The 14,637-nt window shown below is 43.0% G+C and overlaps 1 protein-coding gene across 1 annotated transcript in view; it reads right to left on the reverse strand.

Moving 5' to 3' along the window:
- LOC101857609 (transforming growth factor beta receptor type 3) overlaps positions 1-14,062 on the reverse strand; it is a gene marked incomplete at its 5' end in the record, with an annotated part of 16,284 nt that extends 2,222 nt beyond the window's left edge. The window contains 10 exon segments of the mRNA XM_013086846.2: positions 1-904; positions 3,916-4,086; positions 5,766-5,901; positions 6,708-6,882; positions 7,247-7,388; positions 9,124-9,274; positions 9,773-9,961; positions 12,320-12,472; positions 13,090-13,361; positions 13,885-14,062. The exon segment at positions 1-904 is cut by the window's left edge and continues 2,222 nt beyond it. Of these exon segments, the coding sequence (XP_012942300.1) occupies positions 816-904; positions 3,916-4,086; positions 5,766-5,901; positions 6,708-6,882; positions 7,247-7,388; positions 9,124-9,274; positions 9,773-9,961; positions 12,320-12,472; positions 13,090-13,361; positions 13,885-14,062 (1,656 nt within the window).
- Positions 14,063-14,637: the final 575 nt, after the last annotated feature.

Genomic DNA, 14,637 nt, shown 5'->3' on the forward strand with positions numbered 1-14,637 from the left:
GCAACAATCACTATCAACTTGCTCATAAGTAGATGGTTTAAAACAGGCTAGCTTTCAGATAATCTATTATAATTATATATATCGATATATGCTCAAATATCGATGTATACAAACAGATGTTAATGTTAAGATGATCTAAGATTTCCTACAATACTGGTTTCTGAGCAGTTGTTTTTGTCTCCTGAACCGCGTGATGTTACTGAGATACAGAAATGTTTTTAAACTGCTGCCTTCATCAAGGGCAGTCTGGTAGTACAGAAATATTTGCAGGTTGTGTTCGAGAGATATTTAACATTCTGCACAAGGGATATCTGCAATTTTGTATCAGAGATAGTTGTAGTTCTGAACCCAGCCTTTTGTGACACTGCAGGCAGTATAAGCTATAGTTGACTCAATAAAGCGAAACCATTTTCCAACACAAAGGGAGAGAGAGAGAGAGAATTACGCCGAGCAGTTTTCACCAATCTTATGTCGACAACGACCATGTAGTAGAGATGACTCTCCATCAGAGCAATAAATCTTCACGACACGCAACAGCCACCATCTTGGACAGCACGCCATCACCATCTTCGTAACACACCAACACCATCTTTGTGACACGCAATCAGCCAGCGCAAAATCTGCACGGAAGCTCAAACGATCCCCTTGTTGTGAAGTTTGCGGTTTATCATCCTCCTATTCAGAGCTCCCGAGTTTTCCGGAATCTTCGCACACTTCCTTCGCTCTCTTATGTCTTCTGCCCGCACGTCCAGTTTCTTCTGTCTGCAAGTCCTGACCTTGACCTATAACTGCGTTGATGACCCCTGTGTGACCCCTCAAGCTGTCCAGGGGGAGGAGGAGTTGGGTGTGAGGTCACCGCTGGCCTCGGCCTCTCCGTGACTGGCCACACCGCGTTTGATGGGACCTGGGGATGAGAGTTTTTAAAATACATTTAGTAAGAGTTTATAGAAGTTTTTTAGTATTAGAAGAGTTTTTACGGCGCTCGCAACTGCATAAGGAATAAGCGCCAAGGGGTGGAAGTCAACTGAGAAGTCCATGCAGGGAATCAGGCTTACTCTGCTCACCTCTCTAGCTTCAACACTACAAAGTCTGCTTTGACCATCAAAGCATCCCGGAAATAGCGATTCATAAGAGAGTGACAAACATACAAAAAAGTAGAGGAAAATGACGATAGTAAGGATGAAGGAAAACAAGCAGAAGTTCCCCTTTTGTTGTTTCGGAACAGTGTGAGCATGACATTGATAAATCAGCCCATTTACACTTCGTCTGTGCATAAGAACATGTTAAAATATCCTCCATTTGAGAATGGCCAAAGACACTTCAGTCAGTAGCACTGCCCTGGGGGGAGGGGGGGGGGATGTAAGAGTTTTACAGCACTTGCAACACAATAAGGTTATATAGGTGCCGAAGACTAGAGGTGTTGCACGAAAGTAACAAAAACAAAAAAGACAGAGGAGAGTTCAGGGCGATAGATGTGTTTGATAGGACAGAATGAGTAAACCACACCAGGGCACCCGCCAGCCATCCACAGGATGAGAGAGTGAGCTTGAGTAGAGAGAAACACATTCACAAAATGGTGAGCATGTGAGTGGGGGAAAAAGTTTAGAGTAAAGAGAAACACATCTACCTTATAATAGACATTTCGCTACCTTAAAATTACAAAGTTCTATCTGCTCGGTACCTAGTTTTGATAAATTTGATGTCAAAAGATTTTGGAGTTTCACAATAATTATGTCAAGCTTTGGCGGATGCTTTTTTAAAAATACCTGGATAACAACTCCGAAAAATATCTACAATTTTGACAGAGCAGATATAGAACATTTGGTTTCCGACCTCATAGTCATAGTAACTCCAGAAAGCCAAAAACTTCAGATAAAACTTTGTAATTCGGAGGTTGTGATTTAGTGCTGGGATAAAGTTTTGAGTAAAGTGAAGTGCATCTACATTATAATAGACATTTAGACCTGGGGGAAAGTTTGAGTAAAGAGAGGCACTTCCATACAATAATAGATATTTAGTGTAGGAAAAAGTTTGAGTAAAGAGAAGCACATTGCCACAATAATGGTCATTTAGTGCAAGGAAAAAGCAAGAAAGACAGAAGCAACTGAGGGAAAGAAAAGAAGAACCTATCGATGGCACTCTAACCACCCACCTGGGACCTGGAGGAGGGGCAGGGGGAGAGGCAAGGGAGGGTGGAGGGAGAGGCAGGGGTGGGTAGGAGAGCGTGGGGGCAGAGGGCAGGGGGCAGGGGCAGTGGTAGGTTGAACAGAGCTTGCTTCTCCCTGTACTGCTTACAAGGTATATATACACAGACATTCATACACCCCAGCACATTCAAACACACACGTACAGATGTACACATATTATTATACCAGTGCGCAGAAAGACATGCACTCATTAACATCTGCACACTCTAGAGCAGAGAAAATATCATTTTTATTTCCTCATCCCTGACCCATGAAATTACTAAAAATTTGTTTAAAAAAATAACTGATTAAGAAGTGATACCCAAACAAATTGGAAGATTGTTTAAGTAAAAATACATGAGGAGTCACTATGAGGCAAAATAGGTCACAGTAAGTCACCACAAGATCGCATGGGTAACAAGATTAGTCACCATAAAAATGGCATAAGTCACAACAAGACCACAGGAGTCACCACCACAAGATGTAAGTCACCAAAACAAGACAAGCTACCACAACAAAAAGTGTGGGTTCACAGACAACAGAGAAACAACATCCCCCAAGGCAGTGCCACTGACTGAAGTGTCTTTAGGCCATTCCCAAAGGGGGGACATTTCTCGTTCAAGCATAGTAGAATTGTAAATGGGCTGACTCATGTCACGCTAATAACTGTGCCTGATCTACAACAGGGAACTGCTGCTTTTTCTTTCCTGAACCTCACTATTGTCATTTTCCTCTACTTCTTTTGTATCTTTGTCACTCTCTTGTGACCTGCTATTTTGGGGTGCCTTGATAGTCGAAGCAGACCTTGTGCTGTTGAAGCTAGATAGGTGAGCAGTCTAAATCTGATTCCCTGTAAAGACTTCTCTTTTGACACCCACCCCTTGGCGCTCATATGACCATATGCGGTTGCGAGCACCGTAAAACCCTCTACCAGTCTACCGGTCTCCGTTGTTCTGTGCACTGCACAACTGAGGTGAGCTCACATCCATCCATGTGTGTGTGTGCTCGCGCTGGTAATACATACATACATGCATAAGTATACGAACAGATACACGCACACACATGTATGTGCATGCACATTAACACAATGTACATGTGCGTGCTCATTCTTACATTCACACACAAGCATCCTCCACGCGCACGCAGGAATCCACACACACAAACACACACACACATATATACTCAAACACACACACACACAAACACATGTGTACGTTCACCCTGTGCTGATGACACATAAGTGATTGAGTTGTAAATGATCATATGTGTGTGAGGCGTGCTGATAAAATGAGTTACTTCTCGCAATCCACAAATGAAGATATTGACCAAAAATCAACACGAGGGTCAAATTTGTACCTTTCCTATTGATGCCATATTCTTTCAGTATAACGTGCTTTTATTATTTCATACTTATAAATTGTAAAAACTTCTCCTATAAGCATTATGAATCTATTTCCACAAGGCTTGAATCCAAGAAGTTCCTCATTTTGTCAGCACGTTTCCCATATTTCACACCACTATCGAAACAACAATATGGTCAGTTCACTGACGACGGCAGTAGGTAGGTAGGTAGGTTGGTACGTATATGCAGCAGCAGCAGCAGCAGCAGCAGCAGTAGTAGTGGTAGCAGTTATAGTAGTAGTTGTTGTAGTAGTAGTAGTCGTAGTAAGTAGTAGTAGTAGTAAAGGGAGGGGCAAAAACTCCATGCACTTACAACACGGCGAATCACCTGTATGCGTGTGGATGAACCACAGCGCCCCAGTCAGCAGGATGCCGATGGCAAAAGCGGCGAAGGCGATGCAGACCACAGTCACAGAGTCCAGCCCCTCGATGATCACGCGCTGCTGCTGGCCCGACGACGGCTCTTTGGCCGTGGACACCGAGCTCTTGCCTTGACCGCCTGGTGGGTGGGGGAGGGGGAGGGAGGGGAATGACCGTCAGAACAATGAGAATGATGACAACAATAATGATAACAACAACAACAACAATGATAATAGTAATTTTAACAATAATAATGACAATAATGATAACAATAACAATGACCACAATAACAATAATGATGATGACAATAATAAGACCATTAATTATGACAACAATAAAAACCACTATTTTAAACATAATTTCTATTGTTATTAAGAACAATATAATGCGATTACTACTGCTTCAATCACTACAATAATCATTAACAACTTTCATTTCAACCCTTTGCCTTTTCCGCGGGACAGAATCCATTATGGCTGCAAACTTTTCAAACCCAAAAAACCCCACCCCAGACTCATCTGATTCAGCTGGCTACAAGGGTGGGCACTGGCCAAGCAACTCCCCTCCAACCCTCCACTCACACTTTTCTGCATTCAATAAATCCAAGCTATTTACAGTAGACCCGCAATATAAGATATCTCCAAACTACACAAAGACATTGTTCACACTATTACTATTACACACAAATCCCTTCTTGAACGTTCAATATTTTTCTTCAGCATCTGCAAATCCATATAAAAAAACAGAATATATATTTTCGAATACGAAAAGGGACTTCCGTACTCAAACACTAGTTGGCAGCTATGGATCTATATAATACACATTTTGCAATAGAAAAAGGGACTTCCGTACTCAAACACTAGTTGGCAGCTATGAATCTATATAATACACATTTTGCAATAGAAAAAGGGACTTCCGTACTCAAACACTAGTTGGCAGCTATGAATCTATATAATACACATTTTGCAATAGAAAAAGGGACTTCCGTACTCAAACACTAGTTGGCAGCTATGAATCTATATAATACACATTTTGCAATAGAAAAGGGACTTCCGTACTCAAACACTAGTTGGCAGCTATGGATCTATATAATACACATTTTGCAATAGAAAAAGGGACTTCCGTACTCAAACACTAGTTGGCAGCTATGAATCTATATAATACACATTTTGCAATAGAAAAGGGACTTCCATACTCAAACACTAGTTGGCAGCTATGAATCTATATAATACACATTTTGCAATAGAAAAGGGACTTCCGTACTCAAACACTAGTTGGCAGCTATGAATCTATATAATACACATTTTGCAATAGAAAAGGGACTTCCGTACTCAAACACTAGTTGGCAGCTATGAATCTATACAATACACATTTTGCAATAGAAAAAGGGACTTTCTTATTCTGACCCTCAAAAAAGTTATAAATACAATTTTTTAATATACAATTGGGCAGCTAGGAATCTTATAGAATGACTTAACTCCTCATCTCCAGCGAGCCGCTCCCAGGGCTCGTGGTCAGAACCTCTGTGCCGGTGATCCACTGGCCAGCGGCTCAGGCACATTCCTTTGAAACGACTTTGACGTCAAATTATTCTTTGGAAATTGCCAAAAGCAGGTCTCTTTTACAGGGAGTTTATTCATTAGATGAAGAAGAACTGAAACAGGTTCTCTTGTTTTGATTTAATTATCAATTTAGTGATGTTTTTGTCATTAAAAAAATTTAGGTCCAAAAAAGAGCCCCCAACATAGAGGGCTTACCCCCCTCCAAGATAAATATAAAGGGGCAGCTATGGATCTCGTTCGTCCCCACTGATCTCACCTGTCTCAGGCTGCATGTGCACCTCCTTGTCAGTGAGCTCGATGGGTCCCAGCGTGAGCGGCCCGCACTGAGTGTCGTGAGAGCTGCTGGACGAACTGTTGCCGCGGCGACACCTCTCCCCTCCCTCCACCGGGCACTGGAAGGCAAGGGTTCAAGTTTCGTTTTAGTAAACATGTTTTTACGGCACTTGCAACACAATAAGGTCATATAAGTGCCGAAGATTAGAGTTGTTACAAGAGAGTAACAAACACAATAAATAAAGAAGGGAGAAAAGGATGACAGAGGTTTGATGGGTAAGAAGGAGAAAATTACCCCAGAGCACCCACCATCCACCCATGGGTTCAAGACCCAGTAAAAGGGCAGGGACAAACACCAACACATGTTGGGTTAAAGTAACTCATTGAAATGATAATGGTCTTCAGCACAAGCAAGAAGCAAGACAAGACAGACAGACAGACAGATAGACAGACAGGCAGATAGATAGATAGACAGACAGGCACATAGATGGACAAGACACAATAGTGGAATAGTGACTAAGAAGGACCCATCAGATGTACCCTCCAACCACCCATCTCTCACTCAAACACTGGAACTGATGTTTTTTTTAAACACAGCAATAATAATACTGTAATTCTCTTCTTCTACCAAACTCATTTTTTTTCTTTGTGCGTGTGTGTGTGTGTGTGTGTGTGTGTGTGTGTGTGTGTGACGATTCTCTTCTTCTACCAGACAATTTTTTTTTCCTTTGCGTGTGTGTGTGTGTGTGTGAGTGTGTGTGTGTGTGTGTGTGTGTGTGTGTGTGTGTGTGTGTGTGTGTGTGTGTGTGTGTGTGTGTGTGTGTGTGTGTGTGTGTGTGTGCATGCGTGCCTGCGTGTGTGTGTCTTCATACTTAATTTTAACCAGAGGATGCAATGTAGACAACAAGCAGACGCTCACACCGACCTTGCTGCCGTCTCTTCCCCGACGGTCACATGACCACAGCATACAGTGCAGGAACAGCGGCGCCGTGCCAAACACCTCCGTCATCCTCAGGCTGAACTTGGTGGACAGCAGGTTCGAACCCTCCGGCACGTCAGACGATTTGTCCAGGAGTTTGACTTCGGGGATTTTCGGGCATCTGAGGACGACAAGAAATGACTTGAGTCAGTGTGAGAAAAGAAGAAAAGCCTACCAATTAAATGGTTAGGGTAATTTAGAGTGAGGAAAGGGTAAGACAGGCCTATCAACCAAAGAATTATGGCAATTTAGAGAACTAGACGATTAGGATAGTTTAGAGTAAGGAAAGGTAATATACACCTACCAACCAAATGATTTGGGTGGGTATCTTCGAGTAGGGAATAGGTAAGGCAGGCCTACCAACCAAACAATTAAGACAATTTAAAGTAAGGAAAAGGTAAGACGAGTCTACTAACCAAACAATTATGGTAATTTAGCGCAGAGAAAAGGTAAGACAGGCTTATTAATCAAATGATTCTACTCACCCTTTCTGTATGATGACATGCCTATGCTGCTGCTGCTGGTGGTGTGGGTGGTGAGGTGAATGGTGGGAGGCCGGCAGGTGGCTCTCTGCCTTCTGAGACTGGGACAGCCAGCACGTGTCTATCTGAGGTGTGCTGTCCAGGCCTGCAGGACAAACAAATAAATCATTAAACAAATAACCAAACAAACAACTTAACTTATTCCATCCATGATTTTTTCAGGCTCTGGACAGAACTATTTTTCCCTGTTCAGTTTTTGACCTGGGGTGCATCTATTTAATGCATTACTGTGAAGCTGTAAGTTACTCTAATATGTATTAATTATAACCAAACTGAAGGGGATCAATAGAGGAATCTGTTTTTATCAATAACAATGATTTATATTCGGTTTGTACTGTATTTTCCCTCAGACAAAAACCAATGAGTAAAAAAAATTGCGCAACACCTCTTTGAAAATTTCATCTAACCTCATTTTCTCAACTCTACAATTCCTTATAATCCATAGGAATCAACACAAAATTGTAGTGATATCACCATAGCACACATTTATGCAAGAATTTCACAAATTAAGTTGAATACCTTTCACTGAAGGGCCTTTTTATTATACCAGGCTACGTGTCGTTTACTCTTACAAACCGACAACAAAACAACGATTTCTGCAGGAACATCGCAGAGTTTTTATCCATTTTGCCTCTCAGAGATTGAGGTCAGGCTTATTTACAAGTTCTAATTCCTTTTGACAACTTAAAATGTTGGGACTATGTTAAAAAGTGCACATTTGTTTCGGATTTCACTCAGATTTCGTTGAGGCGCGCACAGCAGTCAAATGGTGGCACTGAAAAAACCCAGAGCCGCTGTCAGCGGTCGAATCGATGGAATCAGTTAACAAATAACAAAACAAAAATAACGAAACCAATAAATAGACAAAAGGTCGCTTTTAAGGAAAAGTGGGCTAACCCAGATTTCGGGGGTTTCCAGAAATCTTGACCTACACCAAAAGTGGGCATTGCCCTACCTAAGGATAAGTTTGGTTTCATTGGTGTGTATGTTGGTTTGGTAATAGAAAAAACTCTCCTTGTCTTTTAAAGCAACTGAACAAGGGTCCAAAAACTTTACCTTCGATTTCAAAATAGCATTTTTCGGGATAGCCCCTTTGTGCTTAAAAGTGACCAAATAAACATGCAGCTCATTTCTTCATATTCAATTCAAAGCTCTGTGGCAGAAGTTCTGTGATGACCAACACGCCACCTTCTATGTCTGTCTTGTGTTTCTGTCTACTCTTAAGTTTATTTCTCCCCACCCTCCCTTTGAATATCAATCTCTAAGTGTCGTTTTGCCTCTCCTCTGCTCCTCTCTGTCTCTCCTCCTCCTCCCCCATCCCCTCCCTTTGACTATCAATCTCTTTCTAAGTGTCGTTTTGCCTCTCCTCTGCTCCTCTCTGTCTCTGCTCCTCACCCCTCCCTTTGACTATCAATCTCTTACTAAGTGCTGGGTTGCCTCTCCTATGTTCCTTTCTCTGCGTCTCTCCTCCCCCCTCCCATCCCTCCCCTTTGACTATCAATCTCTTACTAAGTGCTGGTTTGCCTCTGCTCTGCTCCTTTCTTTGCTTCTCTCCTCCTCCACCCATACCCCCACCCCTCCCTCTGACTATTAATCTCATTTTAGGTGCCGGTATGCCTCTCCTAAGTTCCTTTCTTTGGATCTCTCCTCCCCCCTCTCTACCCCCACACCTCCCTTTGACTATCAATCTCTTGGTAAGTGCAGCTTTGCCTCTCCTCTGCTCCTCTCTGTCTCTCCTCTCTGTCTTTCCCCCTCCTCCTCCTCCTCCCCCTCCCAATGCCCATCCATCCATCTTCCTCCCTCCCACCATGTCCACACACCTGAGAGTGAGGCTTTCACAAAAACAGTGCTGCCCTTAGTCAGCGTGGCTGGGTAGTGCACTGTGGGTCGCAGGAACAGGAAGTCCTTGTACAGGTTCAGCTCGCACTCCGACTGGAACCCACGGCTCGGCTCTGGTTGGACGGCAGGATTCTGAGGAGGCGGAGAGTAAAGAGGGAAAGTTTAGTTTGAGTAACGTTTTGCTTCACTGACAACACACACACACACACACACACACACACACACACACACACACATATATAAACAAACAAAAACAGACACACAAATAAATGCGCTCACTTTGACCGTAACAAGGAAGATACCTCTCATACAGATATACACAAACACACACACAAAGAAAAACAAACAAACAAACAAATATACTCACCTGGATCATAAAGCGGCAGCTTCACTTCATAAAGATTTAGACAAAAACACACACAAACAAAAACAAAGCCATTCACCTTGATCATGTTGTTGTTAGCGATCCAGTCACCTTGATCATAAGTGGACAGTTACACTTTGTATACATTCACAAACAAACAAGCAAACAAACAAACATAGCCATTCACTTTGACCACAAGTGGACAGTTACACTTTGTGCACACATACAAACAAAAACAAACAAACCAACCAAACAACCCCACCCACCTTTGGCATGAGCGGGGAGCTACACTCCACGGGGAAGGGCAGCTCCTTGGAGCCCGCCTCCTCGTCCTCGTCGTCCATGTAGAGGCCGGCGTCCCTGGCACCAGAGCCCGCCTCCTCCTCTGAGTAGCCACTGCCCAGCTCCTCCTGTAGCAGGCTGCTCACCAGGTCCGGGGACGTGTGGATCACCAGCTGCACACACACACACACAGAGTTCATTCATAATAATAATAATAATAAATAGCATTTGTATAGCGCATATCCCGCTCAACAGCAGGCTCTATGCTCTTTACACTATATTATTACCCCAGCAGACCATAGAACACTCCGAAACATTCTCAGCTTCCTGGGAAGCATACAGTGCAAGCAGCTGATTAAGCGCTCAAACACAAACAAACTGACAAGATCTTTCGCTGTCTATAGCCGGGCACCCATTCCCACCCGAGTGAAGTGAGGAAAATTTGTGTAAAGTGCCTTTTCCAAGGACACAACGTCGGGTCTCTGACGGGAATCGAACCCACGACCTTACGGTTGTGAGTCCGAGAGCCTAACCACTAGGCCACTGACGCCATATTCATTAGATAAAGATCTATCAAATTTGGTTCATATATTTTGATTTAATGATCCATTTAATGGCGTTTTTGTTATTAATGGTTAGGCTACACTTATTGTCATGTCATAAGAAGTTTGTCTTGGTAAAAGTTTTGGGGCACAAAAAGGTCGTATAAGTCGTCGCCTCACAACAACTTCGGACAAAGTGGCCTCTTTACTTAAGTACGAAAGAAACAGACCACGATCTTCCGCCTACGAACAGAACATATACAGCTCAACTTCCACCTGAACAGAATAAACCCGGAACTTCCCCCGATGTGTCCCTTGTGTGACTATGCATATGAGACTGTGGATCATCACCTGTTCCACTGCACAGCCCTAAATGGCATCAGAGCTACCCTTCTCCCTCCGAGACCTAACATTGACAACATACTCTATGGAACTTTACAGCAACTGCAGCAAACCTGCACTAATCACTACATGGCATTGGACAGAAGGGCGAGAGCCCAGCTGTTGCTGGATCGATAACAAACAACAACAACAACTTAAGTACACTTTGGACAAAATAGTTCTGAAGTAACAAAGTGCTGAAGATCAGAGATGTTACAAGAGAGTAACGAAAGCAAAAAAGGAGGAGAGGTAAGGACGATAGATGCATGATAGAAAGAAACGAGCAAATCAAACCAGAACACCCGCCAACCTCCCACTGATTAAAAGTATTACTACAAGAGAGTGACATACAAAGAAAAAAGGAGGAGGAGAGATAATGAAGATGGATGTTTAACTTTTTATCTCGGCTCGGCTCGGCTCAGCCTATTCCTTTACGACTTTGACATCAAATTGCTTTTCAGCAATTGCAGAAAACAGGTCTCTTTTACTGGGAGTTCATTCACAAGATAAAGATCTATCAAATTTGGTTCACATATTTTGATTTAACTCTTATCCTGCGTCTGTGCCCAGATGCGTATCTTATCAGCAACCGATTACGTCGGACTCGCCAGGCAGGCCGCCGGGGTCACTCAGTGTGTACTGTTGGTGTACAGCGCGCGCGCCGGGAAACGTGTGTTTTCGCCATGAATACCGCGGGAGTGTGTTAACTGATGATGAAAATAACGCTCTATCCTTCATAGTATTCTATTTATAAAGTGTTACAAACACATGAATAACCCCCTCTCACAAGCTGATAAGACATTACGAGTAGTTACGCCCATTTGAATAACCTTTCTGGACGCTCTTGTTGTTATGAATGACCTGAGGTTCGAAAAGGGATAATTTAGGTCAATTTCCGAATGTTTTACACTCAAATTGTTCTTTGTACCTGCACAAGGGTATTCAAAACTATTAAACAAGCTCATCTTTTATCAGGTAGTATCATTTCATACAAAATCAAGCTCATTTGAAATATTTTGTATAGAAAAATGGAAGTCTTGTTTCCTGACTATCCTTTCGAGCTCCTCATGTCTAAGTGGGTCAATTTCTTCTATAATTTCATTGGATGAACATCTAGAGCTATCAACTTGGCATGTTTTGAATGAGACGTATGCCTCGATTACGAACCAACGCAGGTGGTTCTAGAAGAAGGCCACAAACGCACACAAACTCAAGCAGACTGACGCACACACACCTGACCTGCGTGAATGGGGATCCGACTCGGGACCCGAAAGACACGTAAGAGGATGTGCGTGCGCTGAGCCAGGAGCTACACTGACTCGGGACCAGAACGCAGGCGAGGTGCCGAAATAGGCTTATCGGGCTACATAAACCCGGCTCCCGCAGGATGAGGGTTAATGATCCATTTAATGACGTTTTTGTTATTTTTAGATTTAGTAGCAAGAAGGGACCCTGTGTAGTGGGTTTACCCTCTCCGAAATAAAGAGTTAACAGCAAACCGCACCACCCGAACGACCCTCAATCACCACCCTGCAGCTGACCAAAAGAAGCACACAGAGATGACTGACCAGCCCACCCAAGACCCGACACTCCGGCTGCTGCACGTACCTCGTTGAAGAAAGAGATCTGGTCGTGGTCAAAGTGGATGCGCGTGCCGCAGTTGCCCTGGCCGGCTCTCAGGATGATGTGGTCAGACGTCTCGTTGGTCATTCCGCAGGTCGGGTCCCTCAGCGTGATGTTGTTTTTGTCCAGCCCAGTCACCTGGTTAGTTCAGTAAAAGTTTCATTTTTAGTTTTAGTAAGGTTTTACGGTGCTCGCAAAAGCATAAGGTCATATGAGCGCCAAGGGGCGGATGTCAACAAAGACGTCCAAATGCGGAATCAGGCTTTAAGAGTTTTACAGCACTTGCAACACAATAAAGTCATATAACTGCCAAATATTACAGGTGTGTTGCAAGAGAGTAACAAACACAAAAAAGGAGGAGTGATCAGGATGATAGACATTTGAAAGGAAAGAAGGAGCAATCCATAACAGAGCACCCACCAACCATCAATTCAGTCACGAGTTTTACAGTACTTGTAAGAAATAGGTCAAATAAGTGCCAAATATCAGAAGTGTGTTGCAAGAGAGTAACAAACACACAAATGGAGGCGAGATAGGAAGATAGATGTTTGATAGTAAAAAAGGAGCAAACCATACCACAGCACCTGCCAACCATCCATTCAGTGAGAAAAAAAAAACTGCAAAAGAAAAAAAAAATGCCCACTTTTATGAAAGCTTTGAAGCCCTGCCCATCCTTACATACACACACATCTACACACACACACCCGTGCATACATACACGTGCGAAAAAAAAGCCAAAGTAAGAAAGTGGCTACCTTGATGAAGGCTTTGGAGACAGCGACAGTGATATGTGTGTTGTCGCACCATGTCTTCATCATTTTGCTGAATGTCTGCTGCGTCCCGTAACCACGGATACGACCCTCGCGGTGAGTCTTCTCCCGGCAGTCCGAGGAACCGCCTTTGTTGTTGTTATTGTTGTTGTTGTTGTTATTGTTGTTGCTGTTGTGATGGTGGTGGTTGTGGTGGTTGTCAGACGATGAGGGGGACCCAGACTGTGTGTTGTCTCTCGGTGGCCAAACCCTGACTTCTGAAAACGCATATGACAAATGTATACGGTTAACTGAAAAGGCATATGACAAACGCATACGGTTAACAGAAAACGCATATGGCAAACGTATAAGATTAAATGCTTTTTCAATACTGTTAGGTTACTAAAGAGTTTTACAGCACTTGCAACACAATAAGGTCATATTACTGCTGAAGATTAGAAGTCTAACAAGAGAGTAGCAGAGTAGCAGAAGAAGGAAGATAAGAACCATAGATGATAGATGTTTAGTAGGAAAGAACATCCGTTTGTTATTCTGATTTGATAAGAAAGAACGAGCAAACCACATCAAAGCACCCGCCAACCGTCCACGCTACTGGCCAGTAGGAAATTCTAGGAGATGTTTGGTTGCTCATTCTCAAATGAGTGTTTAGTTTAAATGAACATGTTATCTTTTCTGTACAAAGAAGGTCGGAAACGTTTTAGCAATGCAGGGGGTTAATAACATTTTTCTTCTTGAATTCTCGATTTTCCAGCTTATGTTGACCCCCCACGGGTGACCTACCTGGCGGGGGAATTCTCAGCTTGATGCTGTTGGCCACCTGTATCCCAGCATACATCTGGACAGGGGCGATGAACTCCTGCGACCAGTCCACCAGCGCTCGGCCAGACGCCTCGATCACGTCTCTCCGGGAGGCCACCGCACTCATCCGCACGCCGTTCAGATCCACGTCCACGTTAGCCTGTGGAATAAGGTTGTATGTTTTGTTTCTTTATAGTTCCCGTTTTAGTAAGACTTTTACAGCACTTGCAACAAAAATAGGTCAACTAAGTGCCGAATATTCGAGGTATTACTAGAGAGTAACATACAAAGAAAACGAGGAGGAGAGAAAAGGATGATAGATCTTTGATAGGAAAGCAGGAGCAAAGCGTCCACCAAACATCCATGAATGAAGTTGTATTTTTTTTTCAGTTTAAGTTGAAGTAAAAGTTTCACAGCACTTGCAAAGCAAATAGGTAAGATAACATACAAAAAAAGAGAGGAGAGATAAGGATGAAAGATGTTTGATAAGAAAGAAACATCAAAACACACCGGAGCACCCGCCAACCACTCACTCATTCAAATAACGGCCTCGTTTGACCAGCAAACACATTGAGTCAGAAAGCCAAAAAAAAAAAAAAAGAAAAAAGAAAAAGACAACAGTCAAATTTAAAAAAAAACAAAACAGACCCAGGCTTCTTCAGAACAGCAACCAACAACTCACACATCAATTAATTTCTTCCTTTAAAAACAAAAAGAGAGAGAGAGAGGGGGTGA

Source organism: Aplysia californica, unplaced genomic scaffold (genome assembly GCF_000002075.1).
Source record: "Aplysia californica isolate F4 #8 unplaced genomic scaffold, AplCal3.0 scaffold00001, whole genome shotgun sequence".
In the NCBI taxonomy this organism is placed as follows: Eukaryota; Metazoa; Mollusca; class Gastropoda; order Aplysiida; family Aplysiidae; genus Aplysia; species Aplysia californica.